Consider the following 24976-nt stretch of genomic DNA (forward strand, 5'->3'; position numbering starts at 1 on the left):
GTTATTAAGAATGCCCGATGCCCTACTAATGCCCCATGTGTGGCTTTGATTTGACTGGTAATAGTAAAGTAATAAAGAAAGGAAGTTTCATACCACAGGCCTAAGAAATCTGGTTACAGTGGATTACAAAACTTAGACTAAAGCAAACTAAAGTGACGCTGGAAAATTGTAGTTTTCGCTGGATTGCAGTTCACTGATTGGTTTTACCTACATAAAACTGCTCTTTAACATAGGTAAGCTGACATCTAAGTTTGAGTTTAAACTACGACCATTTGTGTCACATATTGTAATTCAATTTACAAATAGCTGTGCATATGCAAAATTGTTCACAACAAGCAATTAGTAACATAACTTTTTATTTTTTTATACTGTGTGATGTAGTGGCAGAAGGTGAAATTCTGAGCACGTTACAGTTCTTTGCACACAATTGCTCATTTACTGTTACAAATAGCATAACTGAAATTCCCAGGTAGCACACAATTAGTGTACAAAATCAATAAGATGGTTATATATTACAATAAGAAACTTTAAGTGCCTCACTGAGTACCCAAACAATTACTGTAAAAATGATGTACTGCCTTCAATTAAAAAGGAAAAAGAAATAAAATGGGAGTAATGCATCTAAATGATAAAATATAAAATAATACATGCAGTAAATAAAAACTAGAAAAAAGATATGCAAGCTTATATGGTTTGAAATTAGCAACTGACAAAACAATGTACTTTCATCTTGCAGATAGAATCACAAAGACAGTATTGTTTAGGTGTTTTACCTTTGTTAAAAGCAGGCAGCTTTAAAGGGATACTAATAATCCCAACAAGATCTTCTGTAGGTACAAGTGATCGCAGGATGGCGCGTATTCGAATGGCTTCACCTTTACCAGCTTGGATCAACTATGGGCACAACAGGAAACCAGCACTTAACACACATTCACACAGGTACTGTTATTGTTTACAACACTTATAATTAAGAATCCATTAAGTAAAGCAGTAATTGCAGCATGATTTATTGTAAATGTTTTGTCCCTACACGCTACATACGTTGGCGGGAACTTTCTTCATGTTTATATACATTAGAATTTCACAATATAAGAAAAGGAGGTTTGCAGTTTAGTTAATCATAGACAACTACGGTAGTTTTAAAATTGAAGCTGAACTCTGTAATAAGCAAATATTTTCTAAATACATGTATATTGTGTATTCTAAAGCCCCATACACACACTATCAGATTTTTCTGCTGATTTTTGTCTTCAGATTTACCAAAACCATGTAGTGCGAGGACCTGCCTGATTGCATACAAATTGAAACTCCTAAGGTTTTACCTCATATTATATGGTTTTGGAAAATCTGAAGGAGAAAATGGGGCTTTACTGGAATGTTGGGGTGCTTTGTGTATTTTTTGTGCTTTGTGTATTTCTTCTACATCTGCGCAGTAATTCAGTGTGAAACTTTCCTTCTGTGCAGGAGTTTCCTGTAATAAAGACTGATCATTGCTACTCTTTCTTTGTGTAGGGTGACTGATCTTGTCTCTGCCCCTTTTGTACTTTTGTACCCCCACAGCTCTGCTTTTTGAACAAGCTATGTACAGCACAGTGATGACTCCACTTTTACAAGGTAATAACTAGATTTGCAAAGGCACTTGTGCACAGAAATTAGATTTGTATTCTTTGTGGCTACTGAGAAATATATTTTATTTGGAGCTTTTTCCCAAGAGTTCACTTTTCAGGCATATCATAAAACATGAGTTAAACTAAAGATGCTACTATTTTTTTTATAGATTACATAATTGTTCCACAGCTGTTCAATTAGCTGATGTATACATGACATATTTTATATTTTGATAACATCTTTAAACTCTCAGTACCCGATTATCTCAAAACGAACACTAAATTATGTAACTATTTCTGTGTTTTGTGTTACTTACATGTGGTTCTGGTGCACAACGTCCCAGCAAATCTATGAGTGCAGAATAAAATGACATTATAGCATTTCCCATGTGTACAATCTCTTCTTCTTCTTCATCTTCTTCGACCCTAAATACAGATAACAATACTGTGTGTGTGAATATTCTGAGACTGATTATTTTCATATTTTAATAGGTAATATATATTACGGTATATATTATATATTATATATATTATATTTGATAGTTCACCATCAGGATTAAATGTAAGACTTATCAGTCTACTATGTCATGCAGCTAAGTTGCCTCTCAGGGTGGAGCACATATCTGAGGATTCCACTTTCTTTCTGCCTTTTTTAACAGCCTTTATCTCACCTCTGCTGTACAGCCCAATTTTATTTACAGTGTATGTCTCTCTATACCCGATTTCCTCTCACAGCCACCCTGATTTTAGCAGAAATCAGAGAAAATGTTAAAAACAATATGGTACAACAGCTTGATTGCCTGTGATGAAGCTACTGGTCTCCTTACAATGATATTCCTTTGTATGCCATTCATTGTGCCATTGTCTGATGACTGGCTGTGTGATTTGAGAATATCTTGCAATTTATAGCCACCCTAAAAAGTCTAGAAATGCCACAACCTGAAGAAATTCTAAGTAGAATAGCGATAATACATACACCTTGTGTATTTAAAAAAAAAAAATGAATGAGGGACTTTGTACTCACACTTCCCTCTGATACCCCTGAGAAGGAAGGTCCAAAGCTGGGTTCTCAGAGATGTTAATAGCCTCCTGCATAGCTGCCAACAAACCATTTCCCCCTTCTCCTCTAAGGGAAGGTCCAAAACACTCTGGGCGACGGATTAGTAGCTTCACCACCACACTGGCATTTTCTTCAACACTCTCACCTGGAAAACAAGCGACACAAAGTAGTCAATGGTTACCAGTCTGAATCTCATGGGTCTGCTGTATCGTAACACCAGAAGCACTTAAAGGTGTATTTCCCTTAGGATGAAATATACAGATTTCAGCAGATAATTAGGAAAGAGAATGCAAGGAAACTAACTAGGTAAATGTGCACAGCAGGTTGATTTTAAAAGCAATTGTTATAGCTAATACCATTTCTAATGCTATAAACCACAAAGAAAAGAACTCCATGACTTGACTCTAGACTAAAAAAGACGATGTGTCTGCTTGAAAGAGGAACCTCTTGTTATAACAAATATAATGTTCATAAAATATTTTTCCCATTATTTACCTTATCTATTGAATAACTATTCCCCCAATGCCACTCCACACACCACACTGGCACTGTTTCAAATAAGATGGGCTAGGGGAAGAGATCTCAAGAAAACCCTGTACTTCTGAAGAATGTGCTATTAATGCCAATTCCAGGATTTCTAGGGGAAGATTCAGGGGGTCAAGGAGACTGCAGCATAAATCTTGCAGGGCCCCAATGACATCAGAAGGTACCTACCTATGTTTCCTTAGTGTCATAAGACTGATAAAACCCATCAGTTACTAACTTTAAATAAGCAGTGAGTAGTCACATTGCATATAGAACAAGGAGATCTCCAAAACAAAATAGCCATAATAAACAAATACTGGGGGCATTAGCATTTACAACTGTAAACATAATTGTTGTCAGTACTTGTACATTAACCAGTTAAGGACTGCCCGCCGCAGTTGTATTGCGGCAGGTTGGCCCTCCTGGGTGAATCGCCGCCATTGTACAGCAGCAGCTTTAAGACCCCTAGGGGGGGCTCCCACACCAGAGGTGCGACACCAAAACTGATGCGCATGGCCAGCGGCCGGCAAGGGCCGCCGGCCGCCCGCGATCCCTCCTTAGAGAGAGACCGAGCGGGGATCTGTCAATGTAAACAGACAGATCCCCTTTCTGTCAGGGGAGGAGAGACAGATCTGTTGTTCTTAGTGATTAGGAAAAGCAATCTGTCTCCTCCTCCAGTCACTACACTGCCCCCACAGTTAGAAACACCCCCCTAAGGAACACTTAACCCCTTCCCTGCCAGTAACATTTATACGGTAATCAGTGGCTATTTTTAGCTCTAAGCGCTGTTTAAATGTCACTGGTCCCAAAAGTGTCAAAAGTATCCAATCTGTCCACCGCAATGTAGCTAATCACCGGCTTTACTAAAAAAAAAAGAATAATAATAAAAATGCCATAAATCTATCCCCTATTTTGTAGACGCTATAACTTTTGTGCAAAATACATATCGGCCTTAACTGATGAAGAAATTTGTTTTCTTATATTTTTATTTTTTATTGGATATTTATTATAGCAAAAAATAAAAAATATTGGTATTTTTTCAAAATTGTTGGTCTTCTTTTATTTATAGCGCAAAAAAAATAAAATGCAGAGGTGATCAAATACCACCAAAGGCAAGCTCTATTTGTGGGCAAAAAGGGACATTGATTTTGTTTGGTTACGGCGTTGCACGACCATGCAATTGTCAGTTAAAGCGATGCAGTGCCATATCGTAAAAAATGGCCTGGTCATGAAGGGGGCAAATCCTTCCAGTTCTTAAGTGGTTAAAGTGATTGTAAACCCTCACTTTGTAAAACAACCCATTCAGTTTAACATGAAAGGCAAAACATTTGTGTAAAGATATAAAAGAAAACAACAATATTTTTTTCCTTTTTTTTTAACTGCTCCAGCCTCGGAAAATTTTACCCCCTTCGTGACCAGAGCACTTTTTGCGATTCGACACTGCGTCGCTTTAACCGATAATTGCATGGTTGCGCGACGTGGCTCCCAAACAAAATTTATGTATTTTTTTCCCACAAATAGAGCTTTCTTTTGGTGGTATTTGATCACCCCTGCGTTTTTTATTTTTTGTGCTACAGTATAAACAAAAAAAGAGCGACAATTTTAAAAAAAAACACATTTTTGTTACATTTTGCTATAATAAATATTCCCCAAAAATATATAAAAAAAATAATTTTTTCCTCAGTTTAGGCCGATAAGTATTCTTCTACATATTTTTGGTACAGAAAAATCACAATAAGCTTTTATTGATTGCTTTGCACAAAAGTTATAGCGTTTACAAAATAGGGGATAGTTTTATGGCATTTTTTTTATTAATATTTTTTTTTTACTAGCACTGGCAGCGATCAGCGATTTTTATCGTGACTGCGGCATTATGGTGGACACATCGGACATTTTTGACACCATTGCCATTTATACAGCAATTAGTGCTATACAAATGCACTGATTCCTGTGTAAATGACACTCGCATTGAAGGGGTTAACCACTAGGGGACAGCTTAAGGGTTAAGTTTGTCCTGGGGAGTGTTTCTAACTGTGGGGGGGTAGCTACGTGTGACACGCCACTGATCTCTGCTCCAAATCACAGGGAGCAGAGACCAGTGAAACTGTCACTAGGCAGAATGGGGAGATGCTTGTTTACATTAGCATCTCCCCGTTCTTCCTCTCCATGAGGCGATCACGGGTATTCCTGCGGCGATCGAGTCCGTGGGACCCACGACCCGACACGGCGGTCCCGGCTGGTGCCGGCAAATTTAAAGGGACATACAGGTACACCTATTTGCCCAGCCATGCCATTCTGCCAACGTACATCGGCGTGCACCGGTCAGGAACCGGTTAAGTGATCACATCCCCTCTGTTCTCTGCTGCATAAGAGCTAGGGGAGGAGAAGCAGCAGAAAATTGAACTTTCATGTGAAAGGCTGTGCAAGCAGTGTCAGGACAAGTCTGATCATTGGAGGACAGCAGGCTAGAAAACTGACCAGGTTGTCTTCTACTGCTTAGTGCTGTCGGTTTTTAATATTAAAGCCTGGCTTTAATATTTAATTAGACTGGCAGGAACACCAGGGATTTCACACAAGGGAAGAAATACAAAGCGAACAGGATACTTTTTCATACAAGTATATGGTAAAAATTTGCTTTTGCAAGGACATAGTGATTAATATACAGTTCATTGATTCTTTTCAGGCTATTAAAAACTGACCAGTAATTAATTCAAACACCACATATCAAGTATAATGAAGAAGATGGCATTAGTTTGTGAATGCCAGCTCTGCATATATTGACACCTCTGACTGACTTGTTCACTCTTTTCTTTGTCTACCTAAATTAATTAATATCTGCAATTATTCTCCATATTTTGTCACTGAAAGGCCAGCTGGGCTTTTGTATGGTTTTTCGATGCTTTGCTAAAAGGTGATTAAAAAAAAATCAGCAAAGCTGTATTGTCTGAATAGAACCACTGGTTTAAAGTTCTAGGAAAATAATAAACTAAGGTTTTTTAGTTTTTTCTGTAAAATGTGACCCTACTAGTAATTTTCCTAAAGTACATTTTTTTTTTTTTAAGATCAGCATAAATTAAAAAGTTATTCTGACTTTAGCATTAAAACATTATAAACGTTCCTCTCTCTACACCTTGTTTTTCACCTGCATAGCATGTGCATTGAACGTGTAGTTTTATGGTGTCATTTTTTTGGCCTGTAGGCACAACCTATACTAGAGTATACTGTATCTTGACATTTCCTTGTCACCAAATTTTATTTGTGCTTTAACATGGCATACAGCATGGCACTACACTACACTTAACACTTGACCTCTGTTTGTAGTCTAATGCCATGTACACACGATCAGATTGTCCGGCGTACTTAGTCCGTCGAAAAGCATTTCAGAGGACAATTCGATCGTGTGTGGGCTTCAGCGGACTTTTCCAGCGTGAAGTCCAGCGGACTAAGAAAGAATTTTTGCACTCCAATCTTCCCGTCGGACTTGGGTTTCAGCGGACAATACGTTCATCAGTATGCTAGTATGGCGGACTAAGAATGACGCATGCTCAGAAGCAAGTACGAAAAAGGAAGCTATTCGCTACTGGCTATTGAACTTCCTTTTTCTAGTCCCGTCGTACGTGCTGTATGTCATCACGCTAGCAAACGCCAGACTTTCTGTGTGTCCGTGTGTGGCCAAGTCCGTTCGGTAGAAAGTCGGCCGGACTATCCGCCGGATTGTTTGCCAGACTAAGTACGCCAGACAATTCGCTCGTGTGTACGCGGCATAAGAACTGATACTTTTTGTTAAGAAACTACATATCCTACAATCCCTAATGCCTTGTACACACGATCTGAAAAACGGATGTCAAAAAATCGTTTTCGGAGTGATCATATGATTATGTGATCGTTAGTATGCAGCTTTCGAGAGGCGATCACGACAGTTCATCCAATAATATTCAAAGGGACGAGCACAAAATTTGGAAGACCAAAACCACGCTAGCTCAGAAAAGAAAGAATACAATACAACACATTCCATCACTTCCGAGGTTGTATTCTGTAGTACGAGAATTTTCATAACTTTAGTAACCTCTTCATTTTCGATATGAGACTAGCATGCAACAAAAAACCGGATGATCATTCGTTCGATATTCTCATCATGTGTACTAGGCTTAAAGTGTTTGTTACTAGACATGTGCAGAGTGAAATATTTAGTTTCGGAATTTAGTTTTCGTCCGAAAAATACATTTATTCAGTTACTCCCGAAATTCATTTTTATTTATTTAGTTTTTCCTTCAAAAATTGCATTTGTCCGAAAATCCACATGAATTATGGTCGAATCTGTCTTTGAAGGCTTATGGTGTCTGTCGAATGTATAAAGAAGATTCGACGGAGCTAGTATACAGCATACTTCGTGTGAACTTTAGAACCCTCTTAAAGTCTATGGGACGTCAACGTTCAAAATCTAAAGTGCTAATTTTAAAGGCTAATATGCAAGTTACTGTCCTAAAAAGTGTTTGGGGACCTGGGTCCTGCCCCAGGGGACATGTATCAATGCAAAAAAAGTTTTAAAACTGCATTTTTTTCGGGAGCAGTGATTTTAATAATGATTACAGTGAAACAATAAAAGTGTAATATTCCTTTAAATTTCGTATCTGGGGGTGTCTATACTATGCCTGTGAAGGGGCGCATGTTTCCCATGCTTAGAACTGTCCCTGCACAAAGTGTCATTTATGCAGGAAAAAAAGTCCTTTAAAATCACGGCTATAATGAATTGTCGGCTCCACATAATACAGAGAACACTCATTAAAAGTCATTGATAAAAATAAATAAATAAATAAAGTGTGGGGTTCCACCAAATTCAATTACCAGGCCCTTCAGGTCTGGTATGGATATTAAGGGGAACCCTGCGTCACCTGACCCTGCCCCCTCTGACGCGAATGGGGAAGCTGGATGCGTTACATCAGAGGGGGACGGGGTCACCCATACGTCATTCGTGTCAGAGGGGGCGGGGTCAGATGATGGGTGGCCCTGCCCTCCGCATACAAGAAACGTCAGGCCGCCAGGCTCCCGCAGTGTCTCTTCCGTGGAGACAGAAGATGGATGGATTCCCTGCGCTGGATCAGAGCAGCCATCGCTGGAGAGATGATCATCCGTCGCTGGATAGCAAGAGTGGATTACCACCTCTGGAATCTTTTTTTTTTTTTTTTTAATAAAGGACTTTTTCAAAAGTGTGTTTGTCTTATTTAACAATTTTTTACACTTTCTTTGTGAAATGGTATGGGTACTTGGTATGGGTATGGGTACCCCCTTACCATTTCAAACATCTGGGGGTCCCCTTGTTAAAGGGGGCTTCCAGATTCTGATAATCCCCCCGCCGCAGATCCCCTCAACCACCGGCCAGGGTTGTGGGGATGAGGCCTTTGTCCCCATCAACATGGGGACATGGTGCTCTGGGGGGGACCCCAAAGCATCCTCCCAATGTTGAGGGCATGTGGCCTGGTATGGTTCAGGAGGAGGGGGGCGCTCTCTCGTCCCCCCTCTTTTCCTGCAGCCTGCCAGGTTGCGTGCTCGGATAAAGAGTCTGGTATGGATTTTTAGGGGGACCCCACATCAATTTTTCAAAAAAAATTACGCGGGGTTCCCCTTAATATCCATACCAAACCTGAAGGGTCTGGTATGGATATTTAGGGGGAACCCCACATCAACTTTTTTTTTTATTTGATGCAGGGTTCCCCTTAATATCCATACCAGACCTGAAGGGCCTGGTAATTGAATTTGGGGGAACCCCACACTTTATTTATTTTTATCAATGACTTTCAATGAATGTTCTCTGTATTACGGGAGCCGACAATTCATTATAGCCGTGAGTGATTTTAACCACTTGCAGACCGGACCATTTTGCTGGTCAAAGACCATACCACTTTTTGCGATTCGGCACTGCGTCGCTTTAACCGACAATTGCGCGGTCGTGCGACGTGGCTCCCAAACAAAATTGACGTCCTTTTTTTCCCACAAATAGAGCTTTCTTTTGGTGGTATTTGATCACCCCTGCGGTTTTTATTTTTTGCGCTATAAACAAAAATAGAGCGACAATTTTGAAAAAAACTTTTTACTTTTTGTTATAATAAATATCCCCCAAAAATATATAAAAAAACATTTTTTTCCCTCAGTTTAGGCCGATACGTATTCTTCTACGTATTTTTGGTAAAAAAAAATCGCAGTAAGCGATTATTGATTGGTTTGCGCAAAAGTTATAGCGTTTACAAAATAGGGATAGTTTTATAGCATTTTTATTAATATATTTTTTTTTTTTTTACTAGTAATGGCGGCGATCAGCGATTTTTATTGTGACTGCGACATTGTGGGGGACCCATCGGACATTTTTGGGACCATTGTCATTTATACAGTAATCACTGCTATATAAATGCAGTGATTCCTGTGTAAATGACACTGGCAGTGAAGGGGTTAACCAGGGGGTGGCAGTGTAGGGGTTAAGTGTTCCTAGGGGTGTGTTACTAACTGTGGGGGGGTTGGGCTTTCATTTAGTGAACACTGATCTCTGCTCCAATCACATGGAGCAGAGATCAGCGTCACTAGTTGCTAGGCAGAATGGAGAAATGCTGTTTACACGGCATTTCCTCCATTCGGCCGCTCCGTGAGACGATCGCGGGGATGCCCGCGGCGATCGAGTCCGCGGGTCCCGCGACCGGACTCACGGGGTCCCGACCAGCGCGGGAGCGCGCCGGCGGCGGTACGCTCCCGATGGCAGGGCGGCATTGAATATTGGACGTACCTGTACGCCAATATGCCTGCCCGTGCCATTCTGTCGACGTACATCGTCGTGCGCTGGTCGGGAAGTGGTTAAAGGACTTTTTTTCCTGCAGAAATGACACTTTGTGAAGGGACAGTTCTAAGCACGGGAAACATGCACCCCTTCACAGGCATACTATAGACACCCCCCAGATATGAAATTTAAAGGAATATTACACTTTTATTGTTACACTTAATCATTATTAAAATAACTGCTCCTGAAAAAACGTCAGTTTTTAAAACTTTTTTTTGCATTGATACATGTCCCCTGGGGCAGGACCCAGGTCCCCAGACACTTTTTAGGACAGTAACTTGCAGAATATTTTCTCTCTGTCAAATCTTTTCTCTATATAATCTTGGACTAATAGAGGTAAGGTTAGGCACATTAGTCACAGGCAGGGCCGCTGATAGGGCAGTACAAGCAGCCCTGTTGTACCGGGCCCAGCCAGCAGGGGGGGCCCGAGCAGATTTCTAGCTAAAAAAACGAATTTGCTAAATAACTTTATTGACATGCTCCCACTTGATTGGCAAGGTATATTGTACCTTCCTGGGCCCCATCAGGTTAATAGAGGGGCCCAGGAGGTGAGAGAAGAAGAGGGACTTTTTCTCCATTTTCGGGTGGAGGCATACAATCCCTGCTCTGCATCTGTGTACCTTGTGCTCACTGTATGCTTTCCTGGGCGGATGGATTCAATTGTAATGCGGCTCCCTTCCCTCAATAAGTGCCGTGCTGCTGCAGCCTGATGGAGAGACTGAACGAGAGAGTAATCCATATGCTGGTCCCACAGGCAAGCAATTCCCTTACACACATCACACACACTGACACACATCACACAGGCTGAGGCTTAGTCCCCTGACTCCCCATTGTGTGCTCATGGTCATTATGATGATCAAAGCACAGCAGGTTCTCTATGGCTCTGTCAGTGTAACATGCTGTGTGGTTGTGATTTTCTTAATATATGGCTGTGCTGTGTGTTACAGACTATAACTCAGCACAGCCATAAGAAAGTCAGCACCACACAGCATGTTACACTGACAGAGCCATAGAGAACCTGCTGTGCCCTGATCATCATAGTGACCATGAGCACATAGTGAGATGCTACTTTACACATGTGATGGGGGAAGGGACAGTAAAAACACACAGCCAAGATGCATTTGTACCACCCCCAAATCACTCCCCTTTAAGAATTTTTCACCCAAGCCTTGCAATCAGGTCCGCCTGTCAGTTTTTCCTGTGGACCAGTGGGTGCAGTAGCTGTGTATGATGGGCACAGTGGCTGCGTTTGATTGCACAGTAGCTAAGTTTGATGGGCACAGTGGCGGCAATTGATGGCACAGTAGCTATGTTTGATGGCACAGTGGCGGAAATTGATGGGTACAGCAGCTACGTATGATGGCACAGTGGCGGCAATTGATGGCACAGTGGCAGCAATTGATGGGTACAGTAGCTGCGTATGATGGCACAGTAGCGGAAATTGATGGCACAGTGGCGGCAATTGATGGCACAGTGGCAGCAATTGATGGGTACAGTAGCTGCGTATGATGGCACTGTAGCGGAAATTGATGGCACAGTGGCGGCAATTGATGGGTACAGTAGCTGCATATGATGTTCATATGATTTTCAGTTTGTTTGCGTCCCCCTCATAAATTTTGAGCATCGCCTGCCACTGATGTGGACCGATTGAAAGCCCCATGTAGGTCTACAGGAGTCCAGATATGAATTGACTTGTGTCCATTCAGGTAAAAAAATAAAATAATAGAATAATAATGGTTATTAAAGCGGAGTTCCACCCAAAAGTGGAACTTCTGCTCATCTTCTTCCTCCCCCCCTCCGGTGCCACAATTGGCACCTTTTGAGGGGGAAATGGGGGGGGGTATAGGGTATCAGCTATCCTTTTCCACTTTCAGGATTCCCTGCCACAGAGCTGTGATGTCACCGCGGGGCTCCCTCCTCCTCCTCTGGCCCCTGGGCCAAACGGGGAGAGAAGCGGGGCCTCGTGCATGTGCAGTAGGGTTTCTGGCGTGAAGCTGAAAGGCTACACTGCCGGGTTCCCTTACCCATAATGGTGGTGGAGCACCCAACAGCTGATGGAAACATCCGCTGCGGGTGTCGAGATCGTTGGACTCCAGGACAGGTAAGTGTCCATTTATTAAAAGCCAGCAGCTGCAGTATGTGTAACTTCTGGCTTTTAATGTTTATTTTTTTGGGGGTGTAACACCACTTTAAAGGTTCACCTTTTGGAACATCTTACATGTTTCAGCTCCTGCCACCTTTCCCCCAGATTTTGTGACAGCATGGGGTCAAGGGCGGAGCCAGGGGTGGGGTTGTGGGCGGGACCAAGGGGCCCTGTCAGGTATGCTCTATGGGGCCCCATGATTTCTAACAGCGGCCCTGGTCACAGGTTCTATAGATTGTTATTGTCAGAGTCACGTCGAATCTCCTATTCTATATCGAACTGTTGTAACAACGAAAACTAAAATAAAGCATTTATTTATGTCGGATCTTTCGTTTTTCGGATTCTGCACTTTCGTTATCGTTTGTCAAAACGAAAACGAAAATACCTTAAATTCGGACGAAAATGCATTCGGATGAAAACTAATGCACATGCCTATTTGTTACCCCAATACTTCATATTCCTGATATGTGCCTGCTGTACCGTGTACTTGACATTGCAGCATCTTGAACCTTTGGTGAATAGGGACAAGCTAGATGGAGTACAAGGACAGAAGTTTGATCATTGGAGGAGAGCAGCACACTGTGCTCTCATGCTTAGTGTAGTCAGTTTTTAAATAGGAAAGGGACTGGAAGGAACACCAGGGGTTTCACACAAAGGAAGCAGTACAAAGAGAACAGGACACTTTTTCATACATGTACATGGTATACTAGGCACATCAGGTATATGAAATGTGAGATTTACATATTCTTTAATTCAGTGGTCATCAACCCTGTCCTTAGGGCCCACTAACAGGCCAGGTTTGCAAGAAAGATGAAATACATACAGGTGATATAATTTGCTGATTGCAGTATTCTAGCCTGCATCTCCCCAAGAAAATGCATAAAACCTGGCCTGTTAGTAGGCCCTGAGGACAGGGTTGATGACCACTGCTTTAATTGAACAAGCAGGAGTTAGAAGCTGATTGGCTACCATGCATGACTGCACCAGATTCTGAGTGCTCCCGTTTTTGTAAATCACCCCCAGTGTGTCTAGTGTCATAAATTGGGAATACACTCTCAGTAGGGCATGCTTGCTGACCAAGACTTTGGTTTAGCAGCTGAACAGACAATGGTGAAAGCTACAGAGAAGGCAGAGAGAGGTCAAGTGTCCCTTGCAGCACTGGGATGCTGGGTATACAAGTCTGTAGGTAACATAGTCCCAACTGGCAGGAGTGCATGGGAACACACAAAGGCACAGAGGAGAAACACAGACTGGGATTGCTCAGGTGCTAGTAATAAGAGGCTAGCAGGAACTAAGGCCTCATTCACACCTGAGCGTTTTGTAGCTTGAAGCCTGAAGCTACAAAATGCTGGAGGGGAAAAAATCTATTATTCTCTATGGAGATGGTTCACATCTCCACTCCAAAACGCCTGAAGCCAGAAGCTCAAAAATGCCTGAAGCTCAAACAAGTTCTGGAACTCTTGGTGACCTTTTGCCCTGCAGCATAATCACGGTAAAATTGCTGTTCTTCCTGAAAACTCTATGCTCAGGTGTGACTGGGGCCATACAGGGAATCTCGCTGGTGCTGGGGAGCAGGTAACTTACTGGAGTGCATAGGAAGACCTGGTAGTGAAGAATGACTGGATGCTGGGAGGAGTGTATGGGGTCACTGAAGTAGGATACCGACTGGGGAGCACAAGAGTTACGAGCAGGTTCAGAGTAGCAGGCATAAGGTGCAGGCTAAAGTACACATGGATCACAAGGCTGGAATACACAGGGATCACAATGCTGGATGCAGGAATGACTGCCAGCACTGGGGAATGCTGGGGTCACTGAGACAATGCAAGAATGCGCTAAGGATCGCAGCAGAGCTCACTAGGGAAACCCACAAAAAAAAAGAAATCTGCAAGACAAAGGCATAACGAGCTAGTATGCATAGTATGCATAGTATGCATAGTATACTAGCTCATTATGAAATACTCACCTTAGATTGAAGCCCCTGCAGTGGTACCAGTACACAGCTCCAGCTGCTAATGGCCCACTAGCTGAAGCAATGACACAAACGAGCCATTGCTTCAGTGGGCATGTGCCGATGATGTTGGCACCTGCTGATACTGGGGATATCTCCTAAACCGTGCAGGTTTAGGAGATATCCGGGGTAGCTACAGGTAAGCCTTATTGTAGGCTTACCTGTAGTAAAAAGTGGATTGTAAGGGTTTACAACCACTTTAAGGCATAGTTCACCTTCACCAAAAATTGTCTATGCAGGTAAGGGGTGCCTGTAGATAAAAACAACAGATTGCATCCTCCCACCCTGCCTTGTTGCTAGGACATTGCTAAGAGACTCCCAGCTGTTACTGTTCACCTTCACCATCACAGAAATGAGCTCTCTTTAACAGTGAGCTCAGAGCTACTTCATCAGGGAAGAGAAAGTGCATGTGAGGGGGTTTGAATAAAAGAAAGAGCTCACTGCTGTGATGGGGGAGGTGACCAGTGAGAGCTAGTGGTTCTTTCATTTCTCTGACAGATCCATTTTCACAATGTATTCTGTTGCTGACTCCTACTAAAACTACAGGATTTAGACTCCCAGAAACATTTTTACTTTGCACTCACATACATACAAACTGGTACAGTTTAACTTCTAATCAGGGGCGGGCTGGGCCAGGGGGCAGGGATGCATTTTCCCCCCAGGCTGCTCTCTAAATCCCCGTAAAAAGGCCGATGTGCTGCCAGCTGAGAACTGAGCATGTGCAGCTGGCAGAGTGTTACTACTGAGGGAGGCTGGCAGGGCTGGATAACAGCCCAGAAGCATGCAGGAACGTTAGCGCTGTGATTGGACATCTGTCATGTCACAGTGCTGTTCCCTGCTTCTGAGCTGACAGTCTGTGTCCATTCCATTCAGACTGAGCACAGCCGAAGGGGGTGGATCCGCTCCGCCTCCTCCAGCCCCCTCTCTCACTGTGCCCGCCCACACTCCGGGCAGCCTGTGTGCTGCGTCTTTGAATCGGACGTGTGGGCGGGAACATTCAAACTGAGATCCCTCGGTGATCTGTATGGGAAGCTCTGGAAGCTGAAAACCGAGCCTTCTGTCTGCTGAGTCCTTCCAAGTGAGTGAGCTGTGACCGGCCTCTCCCCCCTCTCTCTCCCAAATTGCTCTCCCCCCCTCTCTCTGCAGATAAGGAGGTTTCTTTCAGCAGCCTGTGCAGTACCTGCTCCTATGTACTACCGGTATAATGTGGGCTCACACTGGTCAGCTGCAGTGTTGGTCATCTCATGGTCTTCCTGCATGTCCCATAGACTTCTATTAGTTTGCACATTTTTGCTGCATTTTCTGAAAGTGCACAAAAACGGCTGCATCTTTGGTGTGCTATAAAAAAACTGCAGCAAAAACGCACAACCTAAAATAAGCCTATGGGACTGCGGCTAAGGAAAACTGTGTGCATAAGCACTGCGGCTAAACTGCAGCACACCAGTGTGCGATGAAAGGCTTGTACACACTTGCAGCAGGCACTGCCACTCCACTGAAAAGTGATCAATGCCCAGGTCACTTTTGCTCATGCTCAGCAGCTCCAACCAGAGCTTTCAGCTTTTTTTTTTGTTCAACTCACTGGATTGAGAAAAAAAACAATAGTGGTGTGTACAAGGCTTTACTATGTTGATAAAGGAATCAAGCAATTTTCTTGAGGAGTGGTCTTTCTGTGCGGACAATTTGGAGTGATGTCTCTCTCTGTCTGGTGCAAACTAAAAAATACTGAAAAATAGCCTCACTCTGCTATTAAATGCAGCCTCGCTGTGCCCCATCAAATGCAGCCTCGCTGTGCCCCATCAAATGCAGCCTCGCTGTGCCCCATCAAATGCAGCCTCGCTGTGCCCCATCAAATGCAGCCTCGCTGTGCCCCATCAAATGTAGCCAATGTTACCCCCCGTCGGCATTTAACCAGCACCCCACCTCACCCGCTGTCTGACCGGCACTTACCTCATCTGGGTGGCAGGTCAGGCAGCGAGTGATGGCTGGGAGCTGTGGGACAGGCAGCGGCTCCTGTGTTCTCTATGCTTACTCCATGCTTTTCCTCCTGCTAGACATCCAATAGGAGCGCCTGTCCTTTCAGCCAATCAGGTGACGGATATCAGACCCTCTCTTCCTGATTGGCAGAGAGGCAGTTCAGTGTTAGAAAAGCAAATATTAATTTGCTTTTCTAACACGCCTGGGTGGGCTCTGAGCACAATGATCTGCGCTCTGAGTCCACCCTATTTTGAAGCATATTAGACCCTATGGTCAAGCTGCCTGAGGTGAGGTTGGGAGAAGTGAATGAATTAGAACATACGTGTGTCATGGGAGCATGAGCCAGCAGCAGAGGAGGAGATCATATCCTTAAATCTCAGCCAGGGTTCATGCTGGAACTTGTAGTACTTTACTTTTTGGGATGTAACACCCCAAAAGTGAAGGACTAAAGGTCTCAGCATAACCCCTCAGAGCTCAGGATGTGTCACCCCCCCCCCCCCCCCCCCCAACTAGTGAAGGACTACAGGGCACAGCATGAACCCGTGGGATCTAAGGGGACACATCCTTAGATCTCAGGGGTTAATGCTGGGACTTGTAGTTTGTCTAGTTGCAGGCGGGGGGCAGGTCCTCAGCTCTGAGGGATTCATACAGGGACTTGCTTGCGGTTTAGTTCCTAGAGGCCATGGTAGTACAAGTCCCCCACAGGCCCTGGAGGGCCACATTGTCCTCCCTGCACCCCCCACTTTTGCGATCATGAAAAACCTTAGAGACTGTTTTCCCGATCCACCATTTTGCCACCACCGGTTCTATGGGCCACTTGACTGGACTTGCCCCCCAGGCCTAAGGCTGCCAGCCCTCCCCTGCTTCTAATATACTTTAAATGACATACAGCTGATCTTTCCTCCTCAGGAGTGCAGTGGAATATGAAAGAACGATGTAAATTAAGTGCTAAACCTAGTGTCATACCATATGCAACTGTTGTGCCATATTTCATTTAAAGTACCAACGGCAGAGTTGCCAACCATCAGTAAATTTACAGAGAGTTTATAAAAATCTGTGATTTGTCACGGTCTGTAAATATGAGGGGCCAATAATTTGTCATTCAGTGTTGAATTTTTAAGTGTACACCAGGCAAATACTTGTTATTGGTAGTGTCAGTGTTTCTATATTATGTTTATGTTGTTTAACACCCTCAATACCGGGCACTTTCACCCCCTTCCTGCCCAAGCCATTTTTCAGCTTTCAGCGCTATCGCACTTTGAATGACAATTGCGCGGTCATTCAACGCTGTACCCAAATGGAATTTTTGGGGGTTTTTTTTCCCCATAAATAGAGCTTTCTTTTGGTGGTATTTGATCACCCCTGCGGTTTTTATTTCTTGCGCTATAAAAAGAAGAGGGACAAGTTTGAAAAAACACAATATTTTTTACTTTTTGCTATAATAAATATCCAATTTTTTTTTTTAAAACAAAATTTTTTCCTCAGTTTAGGCCAATATGCATTCTTCTGCATATTTTTGGTAAAAAGAAATCGCAATAAGCGTATATTGATTTGTTTGCGCAAAAGTTATAGCATCTACAAAATAAGGGATAGATTTATAGCATTTTTATTTTTTTATTTTTTTTACTAGTAATGCGATTTTTATCATGACTGTGATATTGTGGCGGACATATCGGACACTTTTGACACATTTTTTGGGACCATTCACATTTATACAGCAATCCGTGCTATAAAAAGGCATTGATTACTGTATAAATGTGACTGGCAGGGAAGCGGTTGACACTAGGGGGTGATCGAGAAGTTAAATGTGTGCCCTAAGGAGTGATGTAACTGTGGGGGGAGGAGACTGACTAGGGGAGGTGACCGATCGTTGTCCCTATGTACAAGGCACACACCATCAGTCTCCTCTCCTCTGACAGGACGTGGATCTGTGTGTTTACACACACAGATCCACAGTCCTGTCCAGTTACTGGGCAATTGCGGGTGCCTGGAGGACACAAGCACGCGCATCGGGACCCCAGTGACCCGGCGGGCGTGTGTGTGCCCCCTAGTGGCCCAGGAAGTAATCACGTCATATGACGCTGCCCAGAACAAGAGCTGCTTCATCCCGCCCCCTTTTGACAGTGAGCGGGCAGCTAGTGGTTAAATATCGGTTGTTTTAGTTTTTAATAGGAGTTCTGTCATTTTTCAGGTTTGTTAGTAAAAAATGTGCTCCGTCAGCAAAATGTCATTTTTATTTTAGAAAAAAATACTGCGGGAGGTTGGCAACACTGACCAATGGTATGCTGACCAATTCTTGCCTAAACTGTTAGCTCTCAAACTCCAGCTATGCTAACAGTATAGAATATACCTGTTTAATCAAAATCACAAATCTTCATCTATCATTTGGGAAAAAATCACATTGTGATTAATTGAGTTCTATCTGGGTACAGTTAATCTGCATATTTCCTTGATTTGTTGTCATCATAAAACAATTACATAAACTGAAGAAAATCAGTGAGTCATTTATATTGAGTGCACATAGAGAACGGATTTATGCATTCTTCACTTAGGAAGCGATGTCTGTACTTACAGTTTACAAAGACAGCAAAGCGTAGGAATGATAGGTAACGCTCTCCCTCTATAGGATTCCATCCAATATCTGGGTATCCTTTGGTTATTAACATTAGACAGCTCTGTAGTCCACAACCTGCCAAATATGTCACAACCTACAAAAAAAAAAACAATTCCACCGTGTAAATAAAACTATGTACTGTACACAAGCAGAGACCATGAATCACCTCCCACAGCTGACAATTGAAAAAAAGGGATGGATTCCTAATTTTGTGAAGGTTTTAGAATTTTTTTTTGTTTATATACACTATATTGTCAAAAGGTTTATCTGACAATCTGACATCTATATATATTCCTGTTCAAAAATGACTGCCCACCAGTGCACAAAGCAAGGTCCATAAGGACATGGATGAGTGAGTTTGGGGTGGTGGAACTTGACTGGCCTGACCTCAATCTGATAGTATACCTTTGGGATGAATTAGAGAGGAGACTGTGAACCAGGCTTTCTCGTCCAACACCAGTGTCTGTTAGAAAAATTATCAGATTATCCCACACACGATCGTAATATCTAACGGAATGATTCAGTCGGACCTATTCTGTCGGAAAGTCGGGTCATGTGTACGTGGCATTAGAGATGACGTGTGGGCAGGAAAAGGTTATAATCATGTGGGACTTCAATTATCCTGATATTAATTAGGCAGAGGGAACTGCACATTCAACTAAGGCAAACAAGATTAGACAAACTTAATGTCATCAGAATCAAATGGTGTAGACCTGAGAGTCCTAAAAGAACTTAGCCATGTTAACTTTATTCCTAATTTTTGGAATAGTCAGTAACAATTGTTTTCCTTTTGAAATAAAGATTTTACATAAATTATAAAAGGCTGACCATTGTAAGCACCCCTGTCAGTGGTAAATGGTTTGTTTCAACCTTTGAACAGCCACTTTGTCTGGACAGTTTGGTCTGTTAAAGGAAAAATAACAGACTTATTGGTTGGGTCTAGGGGAGTAACCAGATTTGTTTTTTCTATAGTATCTCTGTAACCAGAGATTATGAGGATTGATCAGAGGTAATATGCCTTGTTGGCTCAACAGCTTTATCCTTCTTCATGTTACCAGTAACAGTTATAATGGTTCAGCTGGCTTTAAACTCATGTAGGTAGTCACTGATTCCACAGCAGTAGTTCCTTTCCTCCCAAAAAACATGGATTTTTTGTGAGATAATGCAAAGGCAGTAGCCATAAAGATTAAACTGCTTTAATCTCCACCAAACTCCGGTTCACACTATTCGCATGTTAAACGCACAGATTCGCCTAGATGAATAATTCTAACTAGCCAGCTTTATTCCAAGTAGGAGACCTCTGGGCCTGAACACTACCTTTTTACTTCCTTGTTTCTTTTTCCTTTTTCATTTTCTTGTTTCTTATCTTCCCTATTTCTTCCTGACATAAAGGAACAATTTTTAGTGAATACTTAAAATCCCCAAAAATATATATCGGTCCAATAAAATGTCTCTTTTCAATTCTAAAAGAAGCATGACATATTCAAACTCCGCGGTGCTTCTTATGCCGCGTACACACGATCAGACTATACGGCGGACTTAGTTTGGCGGACTGTCCGAACGAGCGGACCTGCCCACACACGGGACTTTTTCAGCAGACTAGGTCCGGCGAATTATCCGCCGTATAGTCCGCCGGACTATCCGCCGTATAGTCCGCCGGACTATCCGCCGGACTATCTGCCGTACTTCTGAAATGAACGGACTTGCCCACACACACGGAGGAAAGTCCGCTCATTTTGAGCACGGCTCCTGGTAGCCGACCATAGAAAGAAGCATCGCTGGCCACGCCACCTGGTATGGATGTAAAGGGTTAATCCCTACGTCGAAAAAATGGCGTGGGGGTCCCCCCAAGTCCATATCAGACCCTTATCCGAGCAGGCTACCCGGCCAGGAAAGGGGGTGGGGACGAGCGAGCGCCCCCCCCCTCCTGAGCCATACCAGGGCGCGTGTCCTCAACATGGGGGGTGCCTTGGGGAAGGGAGGGCCGCGCGGCCCAACCACCCCAAAGCACCTTGTCCCCATGTTGATGAGGACAAGGGCCTCTTCCCGACAACCCTGGCCGTTGGTTGTCGGAGTCTGCGGTTGGGGGGCTTATCGGAATCCGGGAGCCCCCTTTAATAAGGGGCCCCCTTGGATACTGGCCCCCCACCCTATGTGAATGAGTATGGGGTACAATGTACCCCTACCCATTCACCTGTGAAAAAAATGTAAAAAAAAACACAACACACAAGGGTTAAAATAGTTTATTGCACAGCTCTGGGGGTCTTCTTCCGTCTTCGAGGGTCTTCTCGCCGGACTCCTCCGCTATCTTCTGCTAGCTTTTTTACCAGCGGAGGAGCCCGGCTTTCTTCTTCGCCGCTGTTGCCCTCTTCTTCCGACTTTGGGGGTCTTGTCCCCCTCTTCGGTTCTTCTTGCCGGGCCACTGCGCCTTCTTCTAGCTCTTTTACAAGCGGCATTCTGTTCTTCTCTTCTTGTGCTGTTGCCTCGTCGCTGTCTCCAGAGGATGCTGGGACTGTGACATCATAATGGGCGGGGACATCATCCGGCGATGTCCCTATATAAGTCGCCGCACGCTGCGTGCCTGTCATTGTGGCCAGAGACATCGACGAGGCAACAGCTCAAGACCGGATTGTTTGATCGTGTGTATACGGCTTTATTCTCCAAATCAACTTCATCACAGTGTAAAAAGTGCGATTCCACTCTCTTTATGGTTCAGCACTCACCAACTCCTTTTTCTCATTATTTTAATGATTGGCAAAACAGGCACTGGATAATTACTATGGATCAATAGGTCCTCATAAGACTGTGAATGCCACCACAGGTTAATATGACCACTCAAGCTAATTTCAATCTCCCTCTGTGCTGTTTGGTCTTGCACATGCAACATATGGCAAATTTGTAGGACAAGCTTTCATGGTGTTCCTCCTTCTTCAACGTCCAAGAAGTACTCTATTATTGTTTCAGGTGAGAGACACAGAATGTTCTGTAGCCAGAACATGAGTATAAAAGCCAGGCATTATACATTTTCAGAAGGAAAGGTCTGTAATGGCACTTTATACAATTTTTTCTTGTCAGGTTTCTGTATGCTTTTTACTCTGTGTCAGACTTTTTGGAAACTATTTCTCCACAACTCACATATCCCATTTCCTCAGTTCAGCACATAGCATGTTTTGTCGGCAATGGTTGTGAAGAAAATGGCAAATGTGAGGAAATCACAGATTGTACGATTTCCATTGATTTCCATTTTTCCTCTGTCAAAAAATCCTTTAACCTAAATATACGATTGTAGAGGAAGGGATAAAATCTTGGGTCTTGTATCCAAGTTGGAAAATCTGAGTTTTCTACAATTGGAGTTGTAATAGACGTTTACCAGTTGTACCATTTTTACCATTTTATTAAAAGGTGTGAATTTTCTGTCTCTGTTTCATGGTTCCTGACAGTAGGCGAAGGCCATGAATTCAGAAGATGCAGGCAATCCAATTAGTGGTAATATTTTTTCCAGGTTGAATGAGCAGGATCACTGCATGGATCAGTTTGCCATAGCGTTACAGACGCTCCTGATTCACACTGCTCACATGAATCTTCCCACTGTGGCTGTTTTGCAGGCTGTCCCTGCTGCTGCTCCAGTCTCTGTGCAGGCACTCACCTCAAATATTACCTCTGCAAGAGGTATATCTGGTTCTGGGGGCGATCCAGTTCCATGCAGAGGGTTTCTCAACCAGGTTGGGATGTACTTTGACATGCTGCCCCAAGTGTTCCTCACAGACAGAAGCAGAGTAGGCTTCATTATTTCTTTTCTTTCTGATAGAGCTTTGGCCCGGGGCAAACCATCTATGGGAGACGTACCATTTTTCTGAGTTACCCAGAGTTTGCGGCTTTTTTTAAAAGGGTATTTGACGTTCCCGCATGCTCCACTTCTGCTGCCGAGAGCCTCATGTCCACCAGAGTACGAGAACTGTACGTACTCTGGAAGCAGATGTCGCTTGGGACAATGAGGCCCTCATGGCTGCTTTTTCTCATAGTCTCTCAGATAACATCAAAGATGAGATAGCAGCCCGAGACATATCTACAAATCTGGACAAGTTGATCACATTTGCCATTCTCATTGACTCCAGACTCTAAGAGAGACCTCCCTTTAATGAGCACTTGCGGAACCCTCCCGTATGTTTCACTCCAAGCATTGCAGTCCCACCCTTGCTTTCCTTACCTCCCATGCCTCCTGGTGCTGAGTCTGCCAGTGAAGTAGAACCCATGCATTTGGTTCACACGTCTCTCTTTGTATAAGTGGGCCTTTAGGAGGAGGGAGAGGAGGGAGAGATTGTGACTTTATTGTGGCCAGGCAGGTTACTTTTTGAAGTCTTGTCCTACCTGTATGGGAAATGCTTGCACCTAAGGTCTTGTAGGGCAGTGGTCATCAACTCTGTCCTCAGGTCCCACTAACAGGCCAGATTTGCAAGATAACTGAAATACATCACGGGGATATCATTTGCTGCTCAGTGATTGCAGTATTCTAGTCTGTATCTCCCCAAGGTAATACATAAAACCTGGCTTGTTAGTGGGCCCTGAGGACAGGATTGATGACCACTGCTGTAGGGGACAGACCCTAGGTGGTTTTACATCCGCAGTTACCGTGAAGGATAAGCCTCTAGTTCCGGTTACCCTTTTGTGGTCTGAGTCGTCCATTGATTCACAGGCTCTAATCTACTCTGGGGCTGCAGGCCTGTTCATAGACAGTGCCTTTGTGTCTAAGCACTCTATTCCACTGCAGCTTTGAGACACTCCACTTGCCATTTAGGCTATTAATGGGAGACCTCTACAGCCTGCCCATGTGACTCATGAGACTGCTCCATTGACCATGACCCTAGGTGCTCTTCACCATGAGATAATCCAATTTCAAGTCATTTCCTCTCCTCATTATATGATGGTTATTGGTTATCCTTGGTTACAGAGGCACAATCCCTCTTTTGATTGGCTTTGTGCTGAGGTTTTTCCCTGGTCACCACAATGCAGTAAGACATGTTTTCGGAAAGTGGCTAAGGTCTTGTGCACCTCTCTCCTCCTTGCCAGAGGAGTACCACAAATTTAGCAATGTCTCTGACAAGGGTCAAGCTGGTAGTTTTCCTGTAGGTTGTCTCCTATGATTGTGCAATTGACCTTCAACCTGGTGCTCTCAGAGGATAAAGCCATGGAGGACTATGTTGCTGATGCACTTTCTTGAGGGTTCATCAGTAAATCTTCATCTTATGCTGGTGCTGGCTTTTTCTTTGTGAAAAAGAAGAGTGGTGAACTGATACCTTGTATCAATTATAGGGGTCTCAAACGCATCACGATTAAGAACGCCTACACAATTCCGTTAATCATGGAATAATTTGACGGCCTCAAGGGAGCAACGGTTTTCACAAAGCTTAATCTGAGAGGGGCATACAATATTGTAAGGATCAAGGAGGGCGACAAATGGAAAACCGCGTTTAACATCAGGACAGAACATTATACATACCTCCTAATGCCATTTGGTCTTTGCAACACTTGCAGTTTTTTGGGAGTTCATCATCAATGTCCTCCGAGATATGTTGCAGCAATGTGTGCTGGTTTATCTCGACGATAATCTCATATATTCTAAATCCCTAGCGACCCACCATACACATGTCTCCCGTGTAATACAGAGGCTGAGAGATAATAACCTGTATTGTAAGTTCGAGAAGTGAGAGTTCCATTGTGAACAGGTTAAATTTCTGGGTTATGACATTTCTACTGTGGGCTTTTCAATGGACCCAGAGAAATTATTCTACAGCAGCCCCGACCCGTAGGTCTATGTCCATTACAACATTTTCTTGGCTTTTCCAAATATTATCGGACATGTATTCAGAACTTCTCTTCTATGGTCAAACCCTTGACTGATATGTCCAGAAAGGACAGTAACCCACAGAATTGGTCTCCGGATTCGATTAAAGTGTTTGAGTCTCTCAAGGCTGCCTTTGTTTCAGCTCCTGTTCTGGCACATCCTGATCCTATGCTACTCTTCATTCTTGAGGTTGATGCATCTGAGACTGGAGTAGGCACCCTTCTGTCTCAACGTCCCACCTCTGAGAGTGCTATGCATCCTTGTGGCTACTTTTCTAAGAAATTTTCTCCTGCAGAATGCAATTACAAGACTGGGGACAGAGAATTGTTAGCAATCATTTTAGCTCTTAGAGAATTGAGGCATCTCCTCAAAGGTACCAC

At 43.4% G+C, this 24976-nt stretch overlaps 1 protein-coding gene across 8 annotated transcripts in view; it reads right to left on the reverse strand.

Moving 5' to 3' along the window:
• The window catches only part of RYR3 (ryanodine receptor 3), a 1008486-nt gene that overhangs the window by 519552 nt on the left and 463958 nt on the right, over positions 1-24976 (reverse strand). For all 8 annotated transcript variants that reach the window (XM_077464742.1, XM_077464741.1, XM_077464740.1 and 5 more), the window contains 4 exons: positions 18713-18848; positions 2632-2812; positions 1925-2033; positions 774-894 (listed from right to left, as the gene is read on the reverse strand). In XM_077464742.1, coding sequence (XP_077320868.1) covers positions 774-894; positions 1925-2033; positions 2632-2812; positions 18713-18848 — 547 coding nt within the window. The remainder of the gene's footprint in view (positions 1-773; positions 895-1924; positions 2034-2631; positions 2813-18712; positions 18849-24976) is intronic.

Source organism: Lithobates pipiens, unplaced genomic scaffold, assembly GCF_037356315.1.
Source record: "Lithobates pipiens isolate NorthernLeopardFrog02 unplaced genomic scaffold, aLitPip1_a1.2 Scaffold_30, whole genome shotgun sequence".
Classification (NCBI taxonomy): Eukaryota; Metazoa; Chordata; class Amphibia; order Anura; family Ranidae; genus Lithobates; species Lithobates pipiens.